A 17936-nucleotide genomic window follows, 5' to 3' on the forward strand; every position below is an offset into this window, starting at 1 on the left:
GCTGATGTTCCAAGCTGCTGTGATCCTTTTATTCTCCAGCCGAATGTCGACATTTATCTGCGAGTGAATGTTAAAAAGAAAAGACGTGTCGCCCGGACTTTTTTTTTTCTCTCTCAACAAAATGCAATAAAATGAATGGTTTGGAGAAAAGATGCGCCTGCGTGTTCTTTCCTGCGTCATTGTAAACTTTTAATTGTACTGTTGAGGGCCATCTCGGACTCTTTATAGACTAACTGATACTATCACATGGTGAAATTAATATGATGGCCCATTGTTTATGATTATAGGCTGCTTCCTAAATGTTGCAATAGACTCTTGAATTATTATCCACTATTCCAATAACGCCATCGCTCTATTACGAACCGGCCTGTATGGGACACCTGTGTTGTAGGCAAATAATAGGAAAACAAAGTTAGTGTTTTTTTTGTGGTGCCCCTAAAACAGCGAGGGGAAGAACAAGCAGCATCACCAGAACTGTTTGGAAATAAGAGTCCAGGGGTATTTGTGGAAGAAAAAAAAGAAGAAGGTGGCATTGGCATTAGCTTGTTTATTAGGCCACAGACAAAAGGTTGTCTCACATGATGCATCCTGCATCCAAGTACAAAGAAAGCAGACAGCTGTCCAGACACAGCACTTGAATTTGACCACTAAAATTCTCTCTCCGTCCACCATAAAACTCCGAATGGCTGTAGTAACGCTAAATTCCTTTGTTCTATAGAAAACCATAAACGGTGAGAATGACAGGAATTTGGATTTAAGCGACGAGATAATTCTGCACTGGTGCGCTGAGTTTTCACACCGAACAGCAGAATGCGTTTTGCTGCACTTGGAGTTTACCCGTCCGTGTAGGAAACGCATTGAATTAATGCCTTAGATAATATAAGAAAAGCCTCCGATTTCTTGCGTTCTGAGATTTTCTTAATTTGACTGAAACATTTGAATATTTAATTCAAATTAGTCCTAATAACGGAGCTTGATGAGCTCTGAAAATGCACGGATTTCTAAGTTTATTTGTGAGTCGTGAAGTGCAGCCACTGATGCAACGAACAACCGTAGCTATGGAGATATTTGTGTAAACATCTTGGCCTGTAGCCTGTATGGACACATGCTCGACACATGCTGCACCAATAGTACTGCGCAGTTGCATAACAATAATAATAATTTGCACATTAAAATGTCACTGTCGAATTTATCCGAATGAAATATACATAGCGCCCTGGAATCAAAGGATAAAACACAGGACTTGAATTTGAGGATGGATTTCTACAATCTGAAAAGCCGCAACACTAAATGCTTCATGATAATGGTTCATGAATTGCGACATTTAAAACGTATCCGAGCGTCAACATTACTCCGATCGTAATATCATCTGCAGGCAAAAAAGAACGACAATAAACAAAAGCTACAAACTCCTCTTTCATCAGGCAATAATAGAAGACAGCCCAAAACAATATTGTCAAATCATTTCTTCGTCATAATCCTTTCAATGATGCGCTTTAACGCGGTATAAATAAGTAATGTGCGCGTGTATGAATAAGTGGTGCATAAATAAAGTTTAAAAGTTACAGCTTCTTTATCAAGACATGTGAAGAAGCGAAAAAGGAGGGTTTAAAAAGAGTCCACAGCACACAGGAGGAATTGAGGCGTTTAAAGAATTGGGAAATAGCACTCCCGGCTGCGTTTAGGTCGCAGTATTTGTCATAATGTGACAAAATATGAGCAGTAAGCGTCCATCACTTGGCAATATTCTCCTTCTGAGAGTTTAAACACTGGAGTTTCTAGCCTTGGAGCGCCCAGAACACCAGTCAAAGAATCAGGTTTACCATGTGTTTATTTCCCTGGATGGACGAGTCACAAGCAGCTGATATTCCGCTAGCAGTAGGACCCAGGAAAGGCTGATTTGGTTGCACCAAATGAACAGGCTAAGCATATGCAGAGTTTGCACGCAAAAGGGAATCTGTATCTGAGTTATTATCCCATGCTCATTCTGTGTTGGAGGAATTTATACAACGACAGATAATGTTATACATGCAGGTTTCAAAAATCTTAATAATAGTCAAAATGTTCTGTTGGGCTCCTAAAGCAAAAGGTGTTGTGAACATTTGCCATTTTACGCCTAAATATCAGTGTTGGAGCTCTAATTTTCGAACTGTGTCCGAGGAATTTCAGCTATGTATTGCTACCAACCACCATAATTACAATGGTTAACCTAAGAGTCACCCTCTTGTTAAGAAGAACTCTCAGTTTAAAAAAAATGGTGCACCTAAATATTACAGTGTTTTGGCTTCGGGTAGATAAATCCTGTGCCAAATGACACACGAGCGACCAAACACACACACGCACACACGCACACACACGCTTACACACACTCAATGGGCTCACTTCACCAAGACACTGCTGCACAGTTAGCTGGTGTCAAGGCTAAATGTGGGAAGCCTGCAATCATATTACTGTCCCCTCATGGCCTAGATAGGTTTAATTGGATGTAAGTCGGGCAGTTAAACTTGGTCGCATGAGTTGCGAACAGTTTCAAGCAACACTAAAGAGCCTTGTTTCCTTTTTCCTTTTTTTTTTAACTGAGGTCTCTGTGAATGCACCGAGCGTGGAGGGTTTGTGGTGACAACAATGGCTTACAAGATAAGGATGTGTGTTATTGTTACATTTAGAGCAATCTCCAGAGTGTATTTCTCTTTCAACCACCAGCACATAAAGCTTTCACAACAATGTGTTAACTTTTTTATTAGAAGTATTAAATGATATCACATCACAAGAAACCGTCCAGTGGTGACTGCTGGGCCCAGCTCCTGTGTGTTATTTAGATGTCCTGGGAAAAAATCCGGAAGTGATTGGAGCAGAGGAACAGTAAGCACTGAAGAGATCTTTGGAAATCATTTTTAGACGAACTAAAATTAAGCTCCAGTTGGATAATTTGCTCAAATTTGATTAAAGTAAAAAAAAATGAATAGAGAGCATTTTTGTGGAGGCAAATTTGTGGCGATGTACATGCCGATATATTTAAAAATAGATTTTTAGGCGCAGCCTGCAGACCTCTTGAAACAACACACTTAATATGAATCACATTTGGAAATAAGCGGAGATAATGTGCCCAGTGATTAAACACAAATCAGCGTTTGACGATTATAAATAAATAGCTCTGGTTTTGGAAATTAAGCACAGGACGGCAGAAAATTACGCACGACTTCCGAACCATTACGCAGCGGTTTGTTTTGAAATATGATGATTTACAGATAATTTAGTTAGTTTGTTAACAAAAGTTCATTCGTGACTAAATCTGACACTGAGCATGTAGTGACATACCGATTTATTTTGACAACGTCTGACGCAGGCGTTTCACTTGATGCTGTTTCTTTAATTATTTGGTTAAATCTTGCCTGTTGTCGACAGAGTCTTGTTGGACAAAGTGTTAGGTTTGTTGCATGCAGGGGCACAACCAGGTGACAAACGGAATGGATTTTATATGCATACAATTTCATGAAATTGATTTTGGGCGAATTCAGCAAATATTTTGAACATTTATGTCCATTGAGGCGAAACGCGCAACACTTGGTTCTTTTCGCACCGGGGGTCAAAATGCATTATTTTAGTTTGCGCTGGCCTTGCACGGACGCGACTCAGTATGTGCACACAAATAGACGCTCTGAGCTTTACGCTACAGACTCAGATATCTTTGAAATGCCTGCTCAAACACTTAGTGCTCTTGTTTGTTTTGCCGTTTGAGCTGCACATTTTCCAAGCGCTTTTTCTTCAGAGCCCAGACCTTTCAACACACAGAGAAACTTTACATAAAATAGTGATATTCATATTAGAAAAAACAAGACTTGGTTTAGACTGCAGTGCATGTGCACCGAACCAATACTGGACAAACTCAAACAGGTGACTGGATTTTCCATCTAAAATGGCAAGAGCTTTAAGCAGACACCGTCGGATGTGCAGCTCTGTGCTGCATACTTGACCTTCAGTGAGTCCGTTAGGGCCCAAGCATCGGCCTGGACAGTCCGCCTCCAAAATACTCAACATCTAACACAAATACTCTATATAAAGTAGATAAGAGAGAAAACATGGAGTAAAATGTGTTGCAAATCGGAGGTTAAATAACAAAATAAATAATATTGAGCAGAATATCATTTCGGTTGCTGACAAATGTCGTACACTCTCTTTACGTTGCGGTATAACAAGATTTCATACGATGAAAGAAATAATAGTGATGCTATAATGGGATAAACAATGACAACAAAACAACAACGATTGGCTACTGATTTGCGATCGTATCATCCATCTGAATTGGAATTCTGAGGTGTTTTTCTTTCTTTCCATCAGGGACAAGTGGTCTAAGACGAATCTGCCTCTTTCGAGGCAGCAATGAAACCTGCACAATCCGTAATAAGGGTCGCTGGACATGCGATGCGACCGAAAAACAAATTGACAGTAAGGAGCATATCAGGAAGACAAACAGAGCTCATACAGAACTCATTTCAAATCATATCAAAATCAATATATATCAACTGTGAGAGGACTGACGATATGGAGCTTTCACGTCGAGAATCCCACCTATGCTCTGTTTCTATATCACACCAACTGTCCTTTAAAATTCACGCACATCCACACACACACACACACACACACTCCACGCGCACTTCAGTAGGAATAACATGGCTTTCCATTTCTCTGGCCAGCTTCGTACCATAAACGGCAGAGGGGTGGCGGGGGCGTAGACCGCATGCCACACAAGTTCTCTGCGAAGGGCACTGTGAAGCTCACTGACCTTTGGGACTCGGAGACAGGCCGCCATAAACAGATTTAGCCAGTCTCAAAGTCAAAAGTGCTCAAGAGCAGTGAAAGACCTATTGTAGAAGACCTGCAAAGCCAACGGAGATTTCGTCCCGGTTTACAATCCAAAATATCCAGAGGTTGTCTGCAGTTGTGCATTTTTTCTTAATTCTCCCTGATTACCCTGTGCAAAGTGAATTATAAACAAATTCAATGGGTACGAGGCAGGGATGTGCAAACTAACACGAGCCGCTCTACAGTGAGGACTTTTTACATTTTTGAAAGAAGGACCGGGGGTGGTAGGTAAAGACGCAGTGAAATATTTAGTAGCTTTCTGGACGTGAACGCACAAACATATTTGTCAGGGGAAAATGTAGACAGGAGAGACATACCTGTATAAACAGGCAACACAGAAAAGTCCCGCATAACATCAACAGAAACGCCTGGTTTGAAGTTCAAGTTAAAACTACATGCTCACATATGCGTTTGGCACCGACCAAAGATCAGACTGTCACGTTATTCAAACAAACGATCACACCGTTTACACAGCAAACCATCAAACCAGTCTGCAAACACAACAAACTATACTGTTTGCATCACTGTGTAATGGTAGTTATCAGGATTCATGTTTCGCTCCCTTGTTGTTGTTCTGATGTTTGCTTCAACGTTTCACATATCAAAACACATTTGTATGAACAAAACCAATAGTCGCTGCTGTAAATGTCACTTTATACTTTCTTCAGTCGAGAGCAAATCTATTTTGCTTTTTTTTTATCCAAGAGGGACCCTGGGTTATATCTGCTTTCTCTTTTCCACATCGCATGCTTGCTGTTCGCATTTTTTACAAGCGCAGATCCAAATAAAACTGCAAAAATAAATAATTCAGCCTAATTAAGTTATTGCACTCGCTGCTGGTTAAATTTCAACAGCGCGTATGGGCAATTTATCCTGAAGCCTTTTTAAAAAAAGATCTAAAAATATTTGGAGCATATCAGACCATAAAGATTTATTTTTTAGTTTTTTTTGCAAATAATAGTGGCGATTCTGCAGAAGGGTGAAAACAGTCATGGTATATTTTACATCTATTATTCTCCTCTAAGCCCTTTAACAAGGCAACACACAAACACAAGGCATTAGTTTATCTCCTTTCATGGTCAACAGCGCGTTTGATAGGCTAAAAAGATTGGAGTAGTTATGAATGATGTCCTGTGGATGATCAAATTCAATACACACAATTTAAGATCTCCCCAGTATTATTTCATAGTCTTTGTTTTTATCGCATATGGCAGAAAATACTTAGTAAACTTACTTGGTATATACCTCGCATCAGCCCTTGGTACTAATGTGTTCATATGCCTGTTTTTGTGTGTGCGTAAAATGGATACATATCCCAACATTACGCATGCATTTGTCTTATTATACGGATATAACAATTCAGACCCAGTTGCTACTATGACTGACATGCATGTCACACAATTCTGCCCAGTCATTCAGTTGAAATGTTTCTCCAACCTCATTTTAAACAAATGCGTAATTGTACATGGAGTGTTTTTTCCCCCCGAAAACATAAAACCAGCGGGTCTCATTCATTTATATCAAGTCACACTCTGACTGGACGCGTATTTTACGCTCAAACTATTTTTGCTGAAGCCTTGGTTTGTTTAGAATATTTACAGTAGTTGTTTTGAAAGCCAGTATTTATAATCATGACCATTTTTATATCTGCAAAATGACGCATTGTAGTACGATCGAATAGCAGCGCGCCCAGACGGACATTTTCCATACATAGGAGCTTATTACTCTTATATTAATTCTGCACGATGTGTACATAACACAACAATAATTATGCATCATGTAAGCATTATATTGACGAATATATTGGAATGATGGTTCAAGATATGGCCAATCTACCTGGGGGAATTGCGTCTTTGCAGTAGAAGAAAATGGCACAAATATGAGAGGCTGCAGAAACAGCATTCTATATTAGACAGAGGAGAGTATACTGCAGCAAGGTCTTCATACACCCACAGACATCAATGTCCTATGATAATAAAACTGATCCTCTAATTCATGATCTTAAGTGATCGTTAGTAAGATAGGATTGTGAGGAGCACAATTAAGTGAACGTCATCTTACATGTGTGTATATATATTGAGATCCGGGACAGACTAACTCAGGAAGGCCTTTCATTGGGTCGGCTGCAGGAGTGGCCGTGCACAGTTCACTGAAAAGGCAACATGTGATCTCAACATGGAGACAGCACCACAGTTTCCAGTGAACACACATCACCTAACTGGAGACTGGAAGCTGCTGTGGACAAGACGCACTGATGGCTGTTTAGTGAGCTGATAAAGAAAAGCACTGCACGCTTGCCCTGCATTGCTTTACACTTCTTTACCAGTAGGGAGAGTCCTTTGTATTTTAGATGTGTTTATTGTACACACATCTATGTGGTTTGTAAAGATGTACGCTATTTGAGAGAAGGAAAATTATATTCTGATGTGTGTGAGTATTCATAAACCCCAATCCCCTAATGCAAACCAGAGAGAGGGATGAACAGCCAGTCCTGGAGGTTTGACTATATGGAGCACTGGGGTGTAACCCTATTACTGCTTTACAGAGCTATTGCGTGTTTAGCTGGGACGTTATAGGCTTGTAGCATACCAGTGACACTGATTAGGTCGAACTTCAAGGGAAACCACAAAAAAAATGTCAAAGAAAATCTTGTCTATAACTGATGTAGTCTAGTTGGTGTGTGGTTGCTGTGTAAAGCGTCTCAGATTACTCTCAAATAGGATTTATATTCAGTGTAAGGTGGGTTTTAGAATATGTATCTGGCCGCCATTTTGCACGGAGAGCTATAACACCTATAGTCCACCTTTATATCAGAGCGGCCTTTATAAAACAAGACCAACCTGTGTGGGGTCCTATTGCTTAGAGTTCACAGCATGTGGAATTATGTGCCAACAAAACACCCTCTCAAATGCGACCAAATGTCCCATTAATGTTCAGATCTTGATTTCACTGCGGTGGACACGTGTATTTGTTAAACTGGGTTAGCCCACAGGTCACGTCCAATAAAATAATCTCACCGGCCAGCCCTTAGAAAACCTGATTTTTAAAAGCGGGACACTCGGAGGAGCGACCCAGTGACAGACGGAGGTAACACCAATAAACATTTCAGTATTCTGTTTATTGAAGACCTTACGCATATACATTCATATCATTATTACTTTTACAAGACAATGTAGCAATCCTTACAAGCGCAAAGAAGGGAATGCAGTGAGGGACGAAATAAAGGAACGATAACAAACAGCTACTACAAACAGAGTTTCTTTAAATGACATGTATGGTAAAAGTTCTTGCATACCACTTCTTCTATGCATTCTTGGCAGTATGATATATTTAGGCCTACATTTCCAACCCATACAACCACAAATAGGCTATGGAATGCAATATTGTACAAGACGACCAATAACATAACGCACCATTACATATTGATAAGGATCCCAAAATAGGATGCGAATAGTAACATGTGTAATTTGATTTTACAAAGTTATACACGAGTACAAGGTAAAGGAAGGGACGACATTGAGGACATTGCGAGGAGCAAGTACATTAAGTAGGCCTAATAGGCCCTCCGTCCTTCCACCATTATAATATTAATAATGATAATAATAACAATAATAATACTAATACATTCTTTATAGAGGTTTGTGTCTGAAATGTTTAAGGTTTTGTTCGCTTTTGATTTGTTCAGGGGGGAAAAAAGTATAAAAAAAGTGGCCCGCAGAACACCACTTATAATTATTTCACATCAATAACATGCTGCAAATACTTTTCACTGCTATAGCTTACTCATTATACATGACAGATAATTGCATTCGTCCCGAATTAAGGGAGCACACGGTTAGGCCTATAATTAAGTGTTTTAAATCTTCTACATATTTATTTTCTTCGTGAGCACCAAGTTTCAGAAATGTTCTTTTAGGCCTAAAAACGCTTTTTCCCCTCCCCGCAGCTGCAGCGTTGGGTGGTTTCCTTGTTTAACCGAGCGGGGTCTAAAATATACTTAACACTGTTGAATATTTTCTTTATAGATCCATAGCGAGTTTATTGTAAAATATACTTTTTTTTTTCTTCTCACAATCGGGACGTGGGTTTTTTAATAGCAGCTCAAAACCGTATTCAAACGGTGATCTCACTCGTATAAAGAAATGCAACCCATGCAGGATTCTGTGATTGTTGTTGAGACACGTTTGAGGGGCGATAAAAGCAGGAGAATCACCTTTAGAAACTTGTTAGCACATGAACAAAGTCATGGCAATCGCTGTTCCAATGTGCCCCTCATAAATATATGGACATAGATTACGTTGCGTTTTTTCTTTGTTTTTTTTTTGTCCTCCCACTCCTCACACAGACTCCCAGACTTCCTGCCCGTGACCGTGAACGTGCCCACAACGTGTGACGGAAACTATGGAGAGGAGATAAGGAAGAAGCTCCTCTTACACCAATACATGGTGGCTGAGGACGTTTTAAACAACTATGGGAGCGAGATTGTTCTTCATAAACCCTCAGAGATATTATTGCGCGGGTTGCGACCCACACCAGGCTTCTCTGTCTTTCTGACTTCACGGTTATTTTTTAGGCCTATTTGGAGATTTTACCAAGTGGTCCCGCTGCCTCATTATTTTCTCTGACTAAAAAGGGAACTCAACAATGCTGTCATTGTGTGTGTATTCCCAAATCTGAGCAACACACATTTTGCATGGTTTGCAATTTGGGCCATAGACTAATCTCTTGACAGAAAAACCAAGAGATGTTTCTTGCACAGTTCTCACAGCTTCTTTTGTGCGATAATACCAAACATGAGGAAAGTCTCATTGAGAATAGCTTTGAATGACAGATAGTGGCATGTTTTGGGGCTTGTGTCTAGCCCGCACCTTTAAGAGAAAATATATATATAGGCTATCAGAAAATGTGGTAGGAATTGCCTGCAATTGAAAAGATGGATAGATTGAGTGCATGCATTGAAAGAAGACCTAAGGGAGCGTAGAAGGTTTTGGCTTTTTACTGCCTATCGATTCACCTTCTGCCGCATCTCTAAAAGTAGGCCAAAGCTTGCTCCCTCAGCATGAGTCTCTTCTTCTTCATCCTGCGGTTCTGGAACCAGATTTTGACTTGCTGGTCGCTGAGGTTCAGGCGGTCGGAGAGCTCCCTCCGCCGCTGCCTGGTGATGAACTCATTCAGCATGAATTCACCCTCGAGCTCGGCCAGCTGGAGTTTGGAATAGGGCTTGCGCTTCTTTCTGGTCCGAGTGTGCATCGGGTACCACGGGGCACCTGGAGGAGTGGGAGGAGGAAGGTCGGGTGGGACAGGGTGGGGTAGGGCAGGGTTGAGGGGGTGCAGGGGGAGCAAACTACGGATTAGTCACCACAGTAGCAAAATCACGGTCACCTCCAAGGTTATGAGGAGCCTGCAGGGGCGTCACTTGTATGGAGGAAAGCTTGGGCACTTGATTGAAGTGAATTTGGGATTCAATTAGGCATGAGACTGGAGAGCAATCAGAAAATGATCTCTACAAGTCAAATGACATTATAGTGATACAACAGAGTCTCTCTGGTTTCTGCAGCTCTGGAAATACAGAAAAGTATTTCATTAAGCTTGAGGGGATCTGCGTTTTGCAGAGGATCCCAACATTCTGCTTTATATTAGGATTCATCAAAGTGACGCCCATGGACGCTGTCATTTCCACCACACACAACCAAATTGGATTTGTTGTGGTCTCCCCCCTGGGCTGCCTTGGACATATCTGATCTCAAACACAATTTCCGGATGAACAGGGCCAGTCCAGGTTTTATAATCTTTTTTTTGCACAAATTTCAATAGCAAGTGTTAATTTTATATTTTTCCAGCCTCTTCTATAATAACACCACGAGCATACAGCGGTTTGTGTCACAGGAAGTTTTATTGTTGCAGTTAAAGTAGCATTAACGCGATAATTAAGCCGTGCTTGCAAATACCCCTACTTATTTGCGAGTTTCAGAGCATATTAAAGGACTGTTGAGTACACGGCGACAGATATTAATTCTGTTTACGAGTCACTAAAAAGAAAAAACTCTCCCTATTCGATGCAGTCAAGCGAAGCGGCTCACCCCCCCTTTAAATCACTGCCCTAATTTGTGTATATACAAAGTGCAGCTATACATTCACCAATATCAACCATCGATAGATGCCCGTATCACAGGAGTCTGATCTAAGATATAGAAATGCAATGACATGTCTGACTGTTTATTCAAAAGATGGCATACGCTCTATGATAACTGTACACAGCCACATGGCGTGTGGAGTATTTTAGGGCAACCCCTAGCGGCGTTTGCACACCACGCAAGTACCCTGCAGGCTAATCTATAGGCTGCAAGCTGTGCATCAACACAAGCAGCTCCAATGACTCTTTTTTTACCGCGAGTGAAACATTTAGCTGCAGCTTTCTTACGAATAACATACACATGCGCTCGAAAATCACAGTGATAAAATAACAAAAACAGCACCAACCTCCGCCTGCGGCTATGTTGCTTGAATGGCTTCCCGGTGACACCAGGGTCTGTGTGTCGCTGGATGAAGGCTTGCTGCCCTCGTTGAGCAGAGAGGAGCTGGAGTCGGACTCCATTGACTGACAGGATGGCGGATCTTGCGTTAGCTGCTCGGTCCCGTAATCGTATTTGGAGAAGGCGGCTGTGTTGCCAATCCCACTGTGCATCCCGTGCTCGGATGTTAGGGATGATGTGTCTCTCGCCCTGTCCTCTCGTTTGAGGCTGCTGCCACCTGAGCAGGTCTCCCTGCTCCCGCTGCCGTTGTTATAATAACATTTACCCTCTTCTGGTCTGCTGATTTCACACGACCGATTGAAAGAAGGGTTAATAGACACGGGGCTGCTAAAGTAGGATTGAGAGTATCCATTGCACGGCTCCGAAGGATTCCACGGGAGGGAGCAAACATTGTCCCTTCTCGGGTAGGAGAGAGACGGTAGCCCCGCCAGTTGTCCCCCTGAGGCTCTAAAATTCGGAAAGTAAAAGGTGTCTCCAGTGTGGATGTTAACCAAAGGTCCCACAAACCCTGGATTAAGGAGATTATGCTCGCCCATTTCCGCGGGCCCGACCAACAGCTTCTAGTTTATTGCAATCTGACATTTAACATAGTTAAACCTGGAGGGGCGCCTGATTGGTCAACCTCAAACCACGTGCTCAGGCCAACTTCTGTTGCACATGGTACCACCCACTCGGTCCCTCTCTGACAAAACAAAACAAAACATTAACTTCTGTATTACAGAGGTTTATAAGCTTTTTAAAAATACTATAAACCTTTTTATTAAAAATGGAGAATCTTGTGTTTTTCGTGCTGGGTCCAGCAGGAGCCCAGGCTGCTTCTCCTTCCCCTCTCCTGGAACTGTCCATGGTCTCGTTTAATATCTTTATAAGCTGGCAAAAGTTTTTTAAATACCATTTCTTATGAAAACTATTTTTTTCTTGAAGGATCGTGAGGCCGCAAATGACAACTTGTTTTCCAGCAAATTATGGTTGAATCCCACGTCACATAAAGCTGTGATGTCCCAATTTTACAAGCTTGTTTTAAGAAAAGACTGATGCTCATTGCCGCACTCTCCTCATATTTACAGTAACGGGGTCAGCAGGTTGAAGCCACTGGCTCTGTAAAAGAGGACGGATATTCTACAAGGTTACTTTAAGAGGGTATATTTCACCTAATATTCTCGAGTACACCTCACATGAGCAACTTTAACAGATACCTCCAATAAACGTTCGCAGCCAAACTCTGGTGGGATTGTTATACCGCTCACAATTCTTTTATATGGATTTAACAAGATATCAGAGGGCACTTAACTGATTCATCCAGCCGAGAGTCTCTCTGCTTTATATCACACTAATTAGTTGATTTGTAGACGCGCTTCTGAAGACCCTGAACAAATATATATGTCAGAGTGCAGCCATCCTGTGTTCTCGCAAACAGAGGCCTTGCTTAAAAACTAGAAACAGAAAGAAAAAAATACAACTTCTCAAAGACTCCAGCACAGTGAAAAACTTAATATCCTAATATGCAGAAGACTCGGGCACGCTGCCAACAGCTGGCGCAAGGATTTCTAATGTGGTCTGTGCTCATCAAAACTGGCAAACCATCACCCTCATAGTCTTATGACTGACCTATACTTTTTGCATTCCTCTCCCGGGTTCACAAGCTATACTCCCTAATTGAACAGATACATCTCGCAGGACTTTCCAAACGTTTATAGCTGCTCTACAGTATAATCAGCGCAGCAACAATTTTGCAAATCCCACTTTCTCCCTATATAAAATTTCATAATTTACCGCCATCCACTCCAGGCTACATATAAGGGAGACAAAAATCAATTTATGGATCTGAAAAAGTTGTCATAACTCAGCAGAGGCGAGCTGCTAGTGTCTCAAATTATGGCTCTTAAAAAAAAGTACATCAAGGACAAATTGTTTGACTCAGCAATGACACGGAATTGCAACAAGAAAAAATAAAAAAATATATAAAAATATATAAATACATATACACCCAGGGACACGTGCACGGACGTCGCCGTCAATCTACTCAAGTTCAGACAGAGTCACGTTGAACTTGATATTGAACTCAAATACTCAGTTTAAATACACGAAAGAAGGTGAAATTTATATAAATAAAATTTGATAAACATATAATAGTCTCTCAGGCTGAAGCAGCTTAAAGCGAAGGCAGCCCAGGGCCTATAAAATAATGTGGATACGTTCAGAGCTGCCTCTCTGATTTAAAATCATCCCCCTGAAAACAAAACAGCTGATAAACTGATAAAGCTATAGAAGAGAATAAAAAGGCGGATTTCATGAATTGTAACTAGTATCAAGGAGCTGGGGATACAGGATTAGTGCAGCTCGTTATGTGCGTGCTGAATGGCGCTAGTTGTGTGCCACAAAATTGCCGATGAAGTGTTATGTGAGAACATGAGCATTCATTTAAACATTGGTTTGGGAACAGTTTGCAAGTCAGACGATATTTGATCGCAGCGTCCGTCAATCGTCGCCGTATATCCTATCTAACCCACAGGCTGCAGGCCTCGCTCTCGCCTTAAATAGAAAGAAAAGATATCAAATGTGTGCACTGGAGAAGCTCTCAGGGATCCGTTGCAGCCTCATCCTGTTCCCTGGACCCACCGCTTCTCCTTTCACTGCACATTCTCTCATCTCGTTAGTCAGCCCCCGCAATGCAACGCTGCGTCAGCCCGGTGCAGCGTAATATCATGTGCCCCCGGTGTGATGGGGAGAGCTGGGGTGTCTTTGGTATCACTTCACGGCTTCTCGTGTTATTCTAACAGTTACCGTGAACCTAGGGTGAGTAACGTGGTGCAGGCTTCTTTACCTCGGGGGAGAAGAGGCCATGTGTTGCGCCTCCTTGCCTCGTCTCTCCACGCCTCCGATCCCACTGCTCGCACACAGATCCGCGTTTCACATTCAAACAACCGCTCGTCTGTTCAGTGCATCTTTCGCCCGGCGATGATGTCATTGTGTGACCGTAAGCGTCAGGCCTTGTGCTCTCATTTAGTAAGAAGAAAATGAAACAAATGAAAATCTGCAGTTGAAAAAAGAAAGTTTGTAAAGCGAGCATATAGCACTGTCAAGGTCACTGCCTAGTACACTGTCTGCTCGATATTGAAATGACCCTCCTGGAATCCACTGGTCCTGTCCAGACAGGGTAATAGCCCAAACAAAGGGCTTTTCTTTTCTTCCCTTTTCTCTCTTTGATTCTCTGCAGGCAGGTTGCCACAGTTATAGCCCTGTGCAGCCCCTCTTAAAGCTTCCTTCATGGAAAACAAACCACCAAGGGAAACCTAAAGAACCCACAGAAGTGGCGACGTTTAGGTGAAACGTTTGGCTGATCTCTGTTTACAACAGCACATGATATTTAATGCGGGCGTGTGTCACGAATAACACCAGGAGATAAAATGTTAATTGTTTACTTCAAATGATTAAGATAATCGACATCTATCTGAAAATAATAATATGTTAACAATTGTATTTATACATAAAACGTATAATACACATTTATAGTCAGTCAATCTGAGTAAGTTGTGTATAAATAGGCAAATAAAACATCGCAAACTGGCGTATAGGCCTTTGGGAAAGCCTTTGCGTCATGGATACTAAGATTTGAACTTGACCGTCACGTTGGATAAAGTTATGATGTAATAAGTCATGATTGGATAAGGGGCGGAAACGCAATTGTTCAAATTGGAAAATATAAAATTTTACTTTTCAGTAATTGTTTTTATTTAAATTATGGAGTGAGCAACTTTTGTGTGTGTGTGTGAGAGAGAGTGTGTGAGTGTGTGTGTGTGTGTATGTGTGTGTGTGAGAGAGATACAGAAATACAATTATAAAGTGTTCATGCACTGTGAATGTCTGTGTTATTCATATTTAACAAATTATAACATTTCCCAACCACCACACCTGACACATATCGTCCGTCAGTTCGGATTCATTCCTAAAACGCTTTAACATGCACGTTATAACAGTGCGTCTTTTCTAATAACAGTGTTTTTAAATGTGTTGAAAATCTTCGTAAAGCCACATATATATAAGTAAATGTCAATACAAAAATGAAACAATAGATATTTCTAAATAAATAAAAACAACTGAACATGGAAACTCTTTTTGTCTCTGTGGTCTTTGCCTGTTCCGATGCGTCCTTTTTCTGATTTCTCTAATATATTCAAACAGCAGCATTAAATAAAAAAAATACCTTCATTGTAATCATAACAAAATTCATGTAAACAGGAATCCCATTATTAAACGGATGAAAAAGACAACAGGGCAGATGTGGCTTTAGTTGTGACATCTGTAGTCTGCTGCACCGTCCACTGTAGTCAGGCCCTCATCTTTTACACTTTTAAAACTTTTTTTGCACCATAATGACATTAAAGCACAACTTCACATTTCATAAATATGATCACGCGCTGGACGATGAGTCAACACAGCGCTAGTCATGACCGTAAGGACACAAAATGAGCTGAAGTGAATAGATCTGCCCAAAATGCAGGCAGCTGCAGCACTTCCTGATATTTTCCCCTGGTCACCACCAGAGGTTATCAGCCCCCTGTCTGATGGCTCTGGATACCAGCGGCCTGCAGCTTTCACGCCCTCCAAACACACACACACAACATAAACCACACACAACTTTGTCGTCGTTTTAGTTTCTCAAGGTAAAAATCCGGAGCTGACCAGGAGTTAAAGTGGAAAAACTTAAAGTTATAGCTTATTTTTTTTATATGTTTGTTAGAAAGTATCCTGTGTGGCTTTCTGAGTTTATTCTGCTTCGTCTTTTCTTTCGGCAGAGTGAATGTTAATCTCGGGCGTCTGTTTGATTACTGTAGGTGACAAGTTGAGTAAGTAAAAAATTAACTTTCAGGAAGCTGTGTCTATTGCACTGGTCTGGATACGGGATATGCTTTCAGATTCTATTTCACATTTGTGCGTAAAACTAAAACTGAATTTGCGCACTTGAATAATTCCATATTCATCCACTTGAATGTATTATTTTTTATTCTTTCTTCAAATCAAATATTTGTGTAAATTAAAAATCTAAATAAATGCACAAACGTTTAAATTATCTGCACATCATTACATTATGTCGGATGAGATTATTTCTGGTATGTGACTGATTTCAGCTCAATTAATATGCTGCTGGATAAATTAAACATTAAAGCACCTGTTAGAATGTTTAAAATATCAGGAGTTAAAATAGAAATATTTAAAGTAGCCCTGTTTTTAAACTTTATCATTGTTTCGCTCCTTTCACACAGAGGAAAATAATATTTCAAATACATGAAGTACAAACTCGCCCGACACTGCATATCATTCATCATATTTCAAATTACCTTTCACTGCTGAATGTTTAGTCTTCAACCGAATATACAAGAAAAAGTCATAAAGTAAAGTCCAAGTAGGCCCGCCGCCACAGTAGGAACAAAACGGCCCCTACCTTTAATCGTTATATTGTGGCCGACGTCGTGTTATTATTTCCTCTCGCTGTGTAGACAGAATGGCTGCTTGCTGCGGATAACTGGTGTTGGTGTGAGACGTCAAAAAGTCCTACCTGTCCTTCGTGGTCAATAACGCCACCTCATGATGATGAGTGCATGAGACCATTGGTGCTTCCAGGGGGCATCGCCCAGAACTACTGCATCTAAAATAACTTCTGCAGAACAAACAAAACAAAAAAAGAATAGAGCCCAAATGTGAATGTAAAGTTTAGGGAGATGGTCAGAAACGCAGGTCAGAGGATATCGCTACACTTCCCGTTTTTTATGTATTTATGGCATGTCATTAAGTCCGGCTGTCTAGACAGGGAAATAACACCTTGTTTGCCCACAAACAAACCGCCGGCATCGGTGTCCAGCCCCCTATTTATTATTCACAATCTGCTGTGATGTCAAGGTCAAAGTGACTGCATAGTCATGGTCAAGGGTAAATCTAGAGACCCAGAACTTTCCTGCAGGATTGAAAACCCAGGAACCAGACAAACAAAAAGCTGAAGTCTAGCGGCTTGGATTGTAATCAGCAGCGGTCCACACAGAAGATCTGAGGAAGTTGGAAAAAGTGACACAGGGCTTCCAACGACCTGCCTACACACAAGTTTTAAAAAACTTGCTCAACATTTATGAGTAGAATCTCAGAATAATATTTCTTGAGAAAGTTGCAACATTTGAATTATGATTGGCTGATTTTCAGGCCTCAGCCGTAAATTTATTTGACTCAAGAAAATTACGCACCAGAGACAATTTACTTTTATTTACGTCTGACTTGAAGAATCCTGCGTAAAATGTATTCTCGTCTTAAGCAGGATAAAAGGAAACAAACACCAGGTTCCACGACTCTTGGGGAAAAAAGATATTTATTCTCTAAATTATTATTTTCATAACTGTGACTGAAGTATTCCAACTTTAGAGGCATTGGGAACTTTATATATCTTTATATACGCCCGTATGAAAAGAAAACCTCCCGCATTCACACAAACTGTGTGAGGAAACACGTTTGTGAGGAAAACTACACGCACTTGGCTGATATTTGCTGAGCACT

The 17936-nt window shown here is 40.9% G+C and overlaps 1 protein-coding gene across 1 annotated transcript; it reads right to left on the minus strand.

Annotated features, from left to right (window-relative positions):
* Window positions 1–7981: 7981 nt before the first annotated feature.
* On the minus strand, window positions 7982–11949 carry hoxc12a (homeobox C12a). Its single transcript, XM_035158242.2, has 2 exons — window positions 11344–11949; window positions 7982–10130 (listed from the first exon to the last, which is right to left on the minus strand). Exons 1-2 carry the CDS (start codon window positions 11930–11932, stop codon window positions 9892–9894), a joined length of 828 nt encoding a protein of 275 aa, XP_035014133.1. The 5' UTR covers window positions 11933–11949; the 3' UTR covers window positions 7982–9891.
* Between the last annotated feature and the right edge of the window lie 5987 nt (window positions 11950–17936).

Source organism: Hippoglossus stenolepis, chromosome 6, assembly GCF_022539355.2.
Source record: "Hippoglossus stenolepis isolate QCI-W04-F060 chromosome 6, HSTE1.2, whole genome shotgun sequence".
Lineage (NCBI taxonomy): Eukaryota > Metazoa > Chordata > Actinopteri > Pleuronectiformes > Pleuronectidae > Hippoglossus > Hippoglossus stenolepis.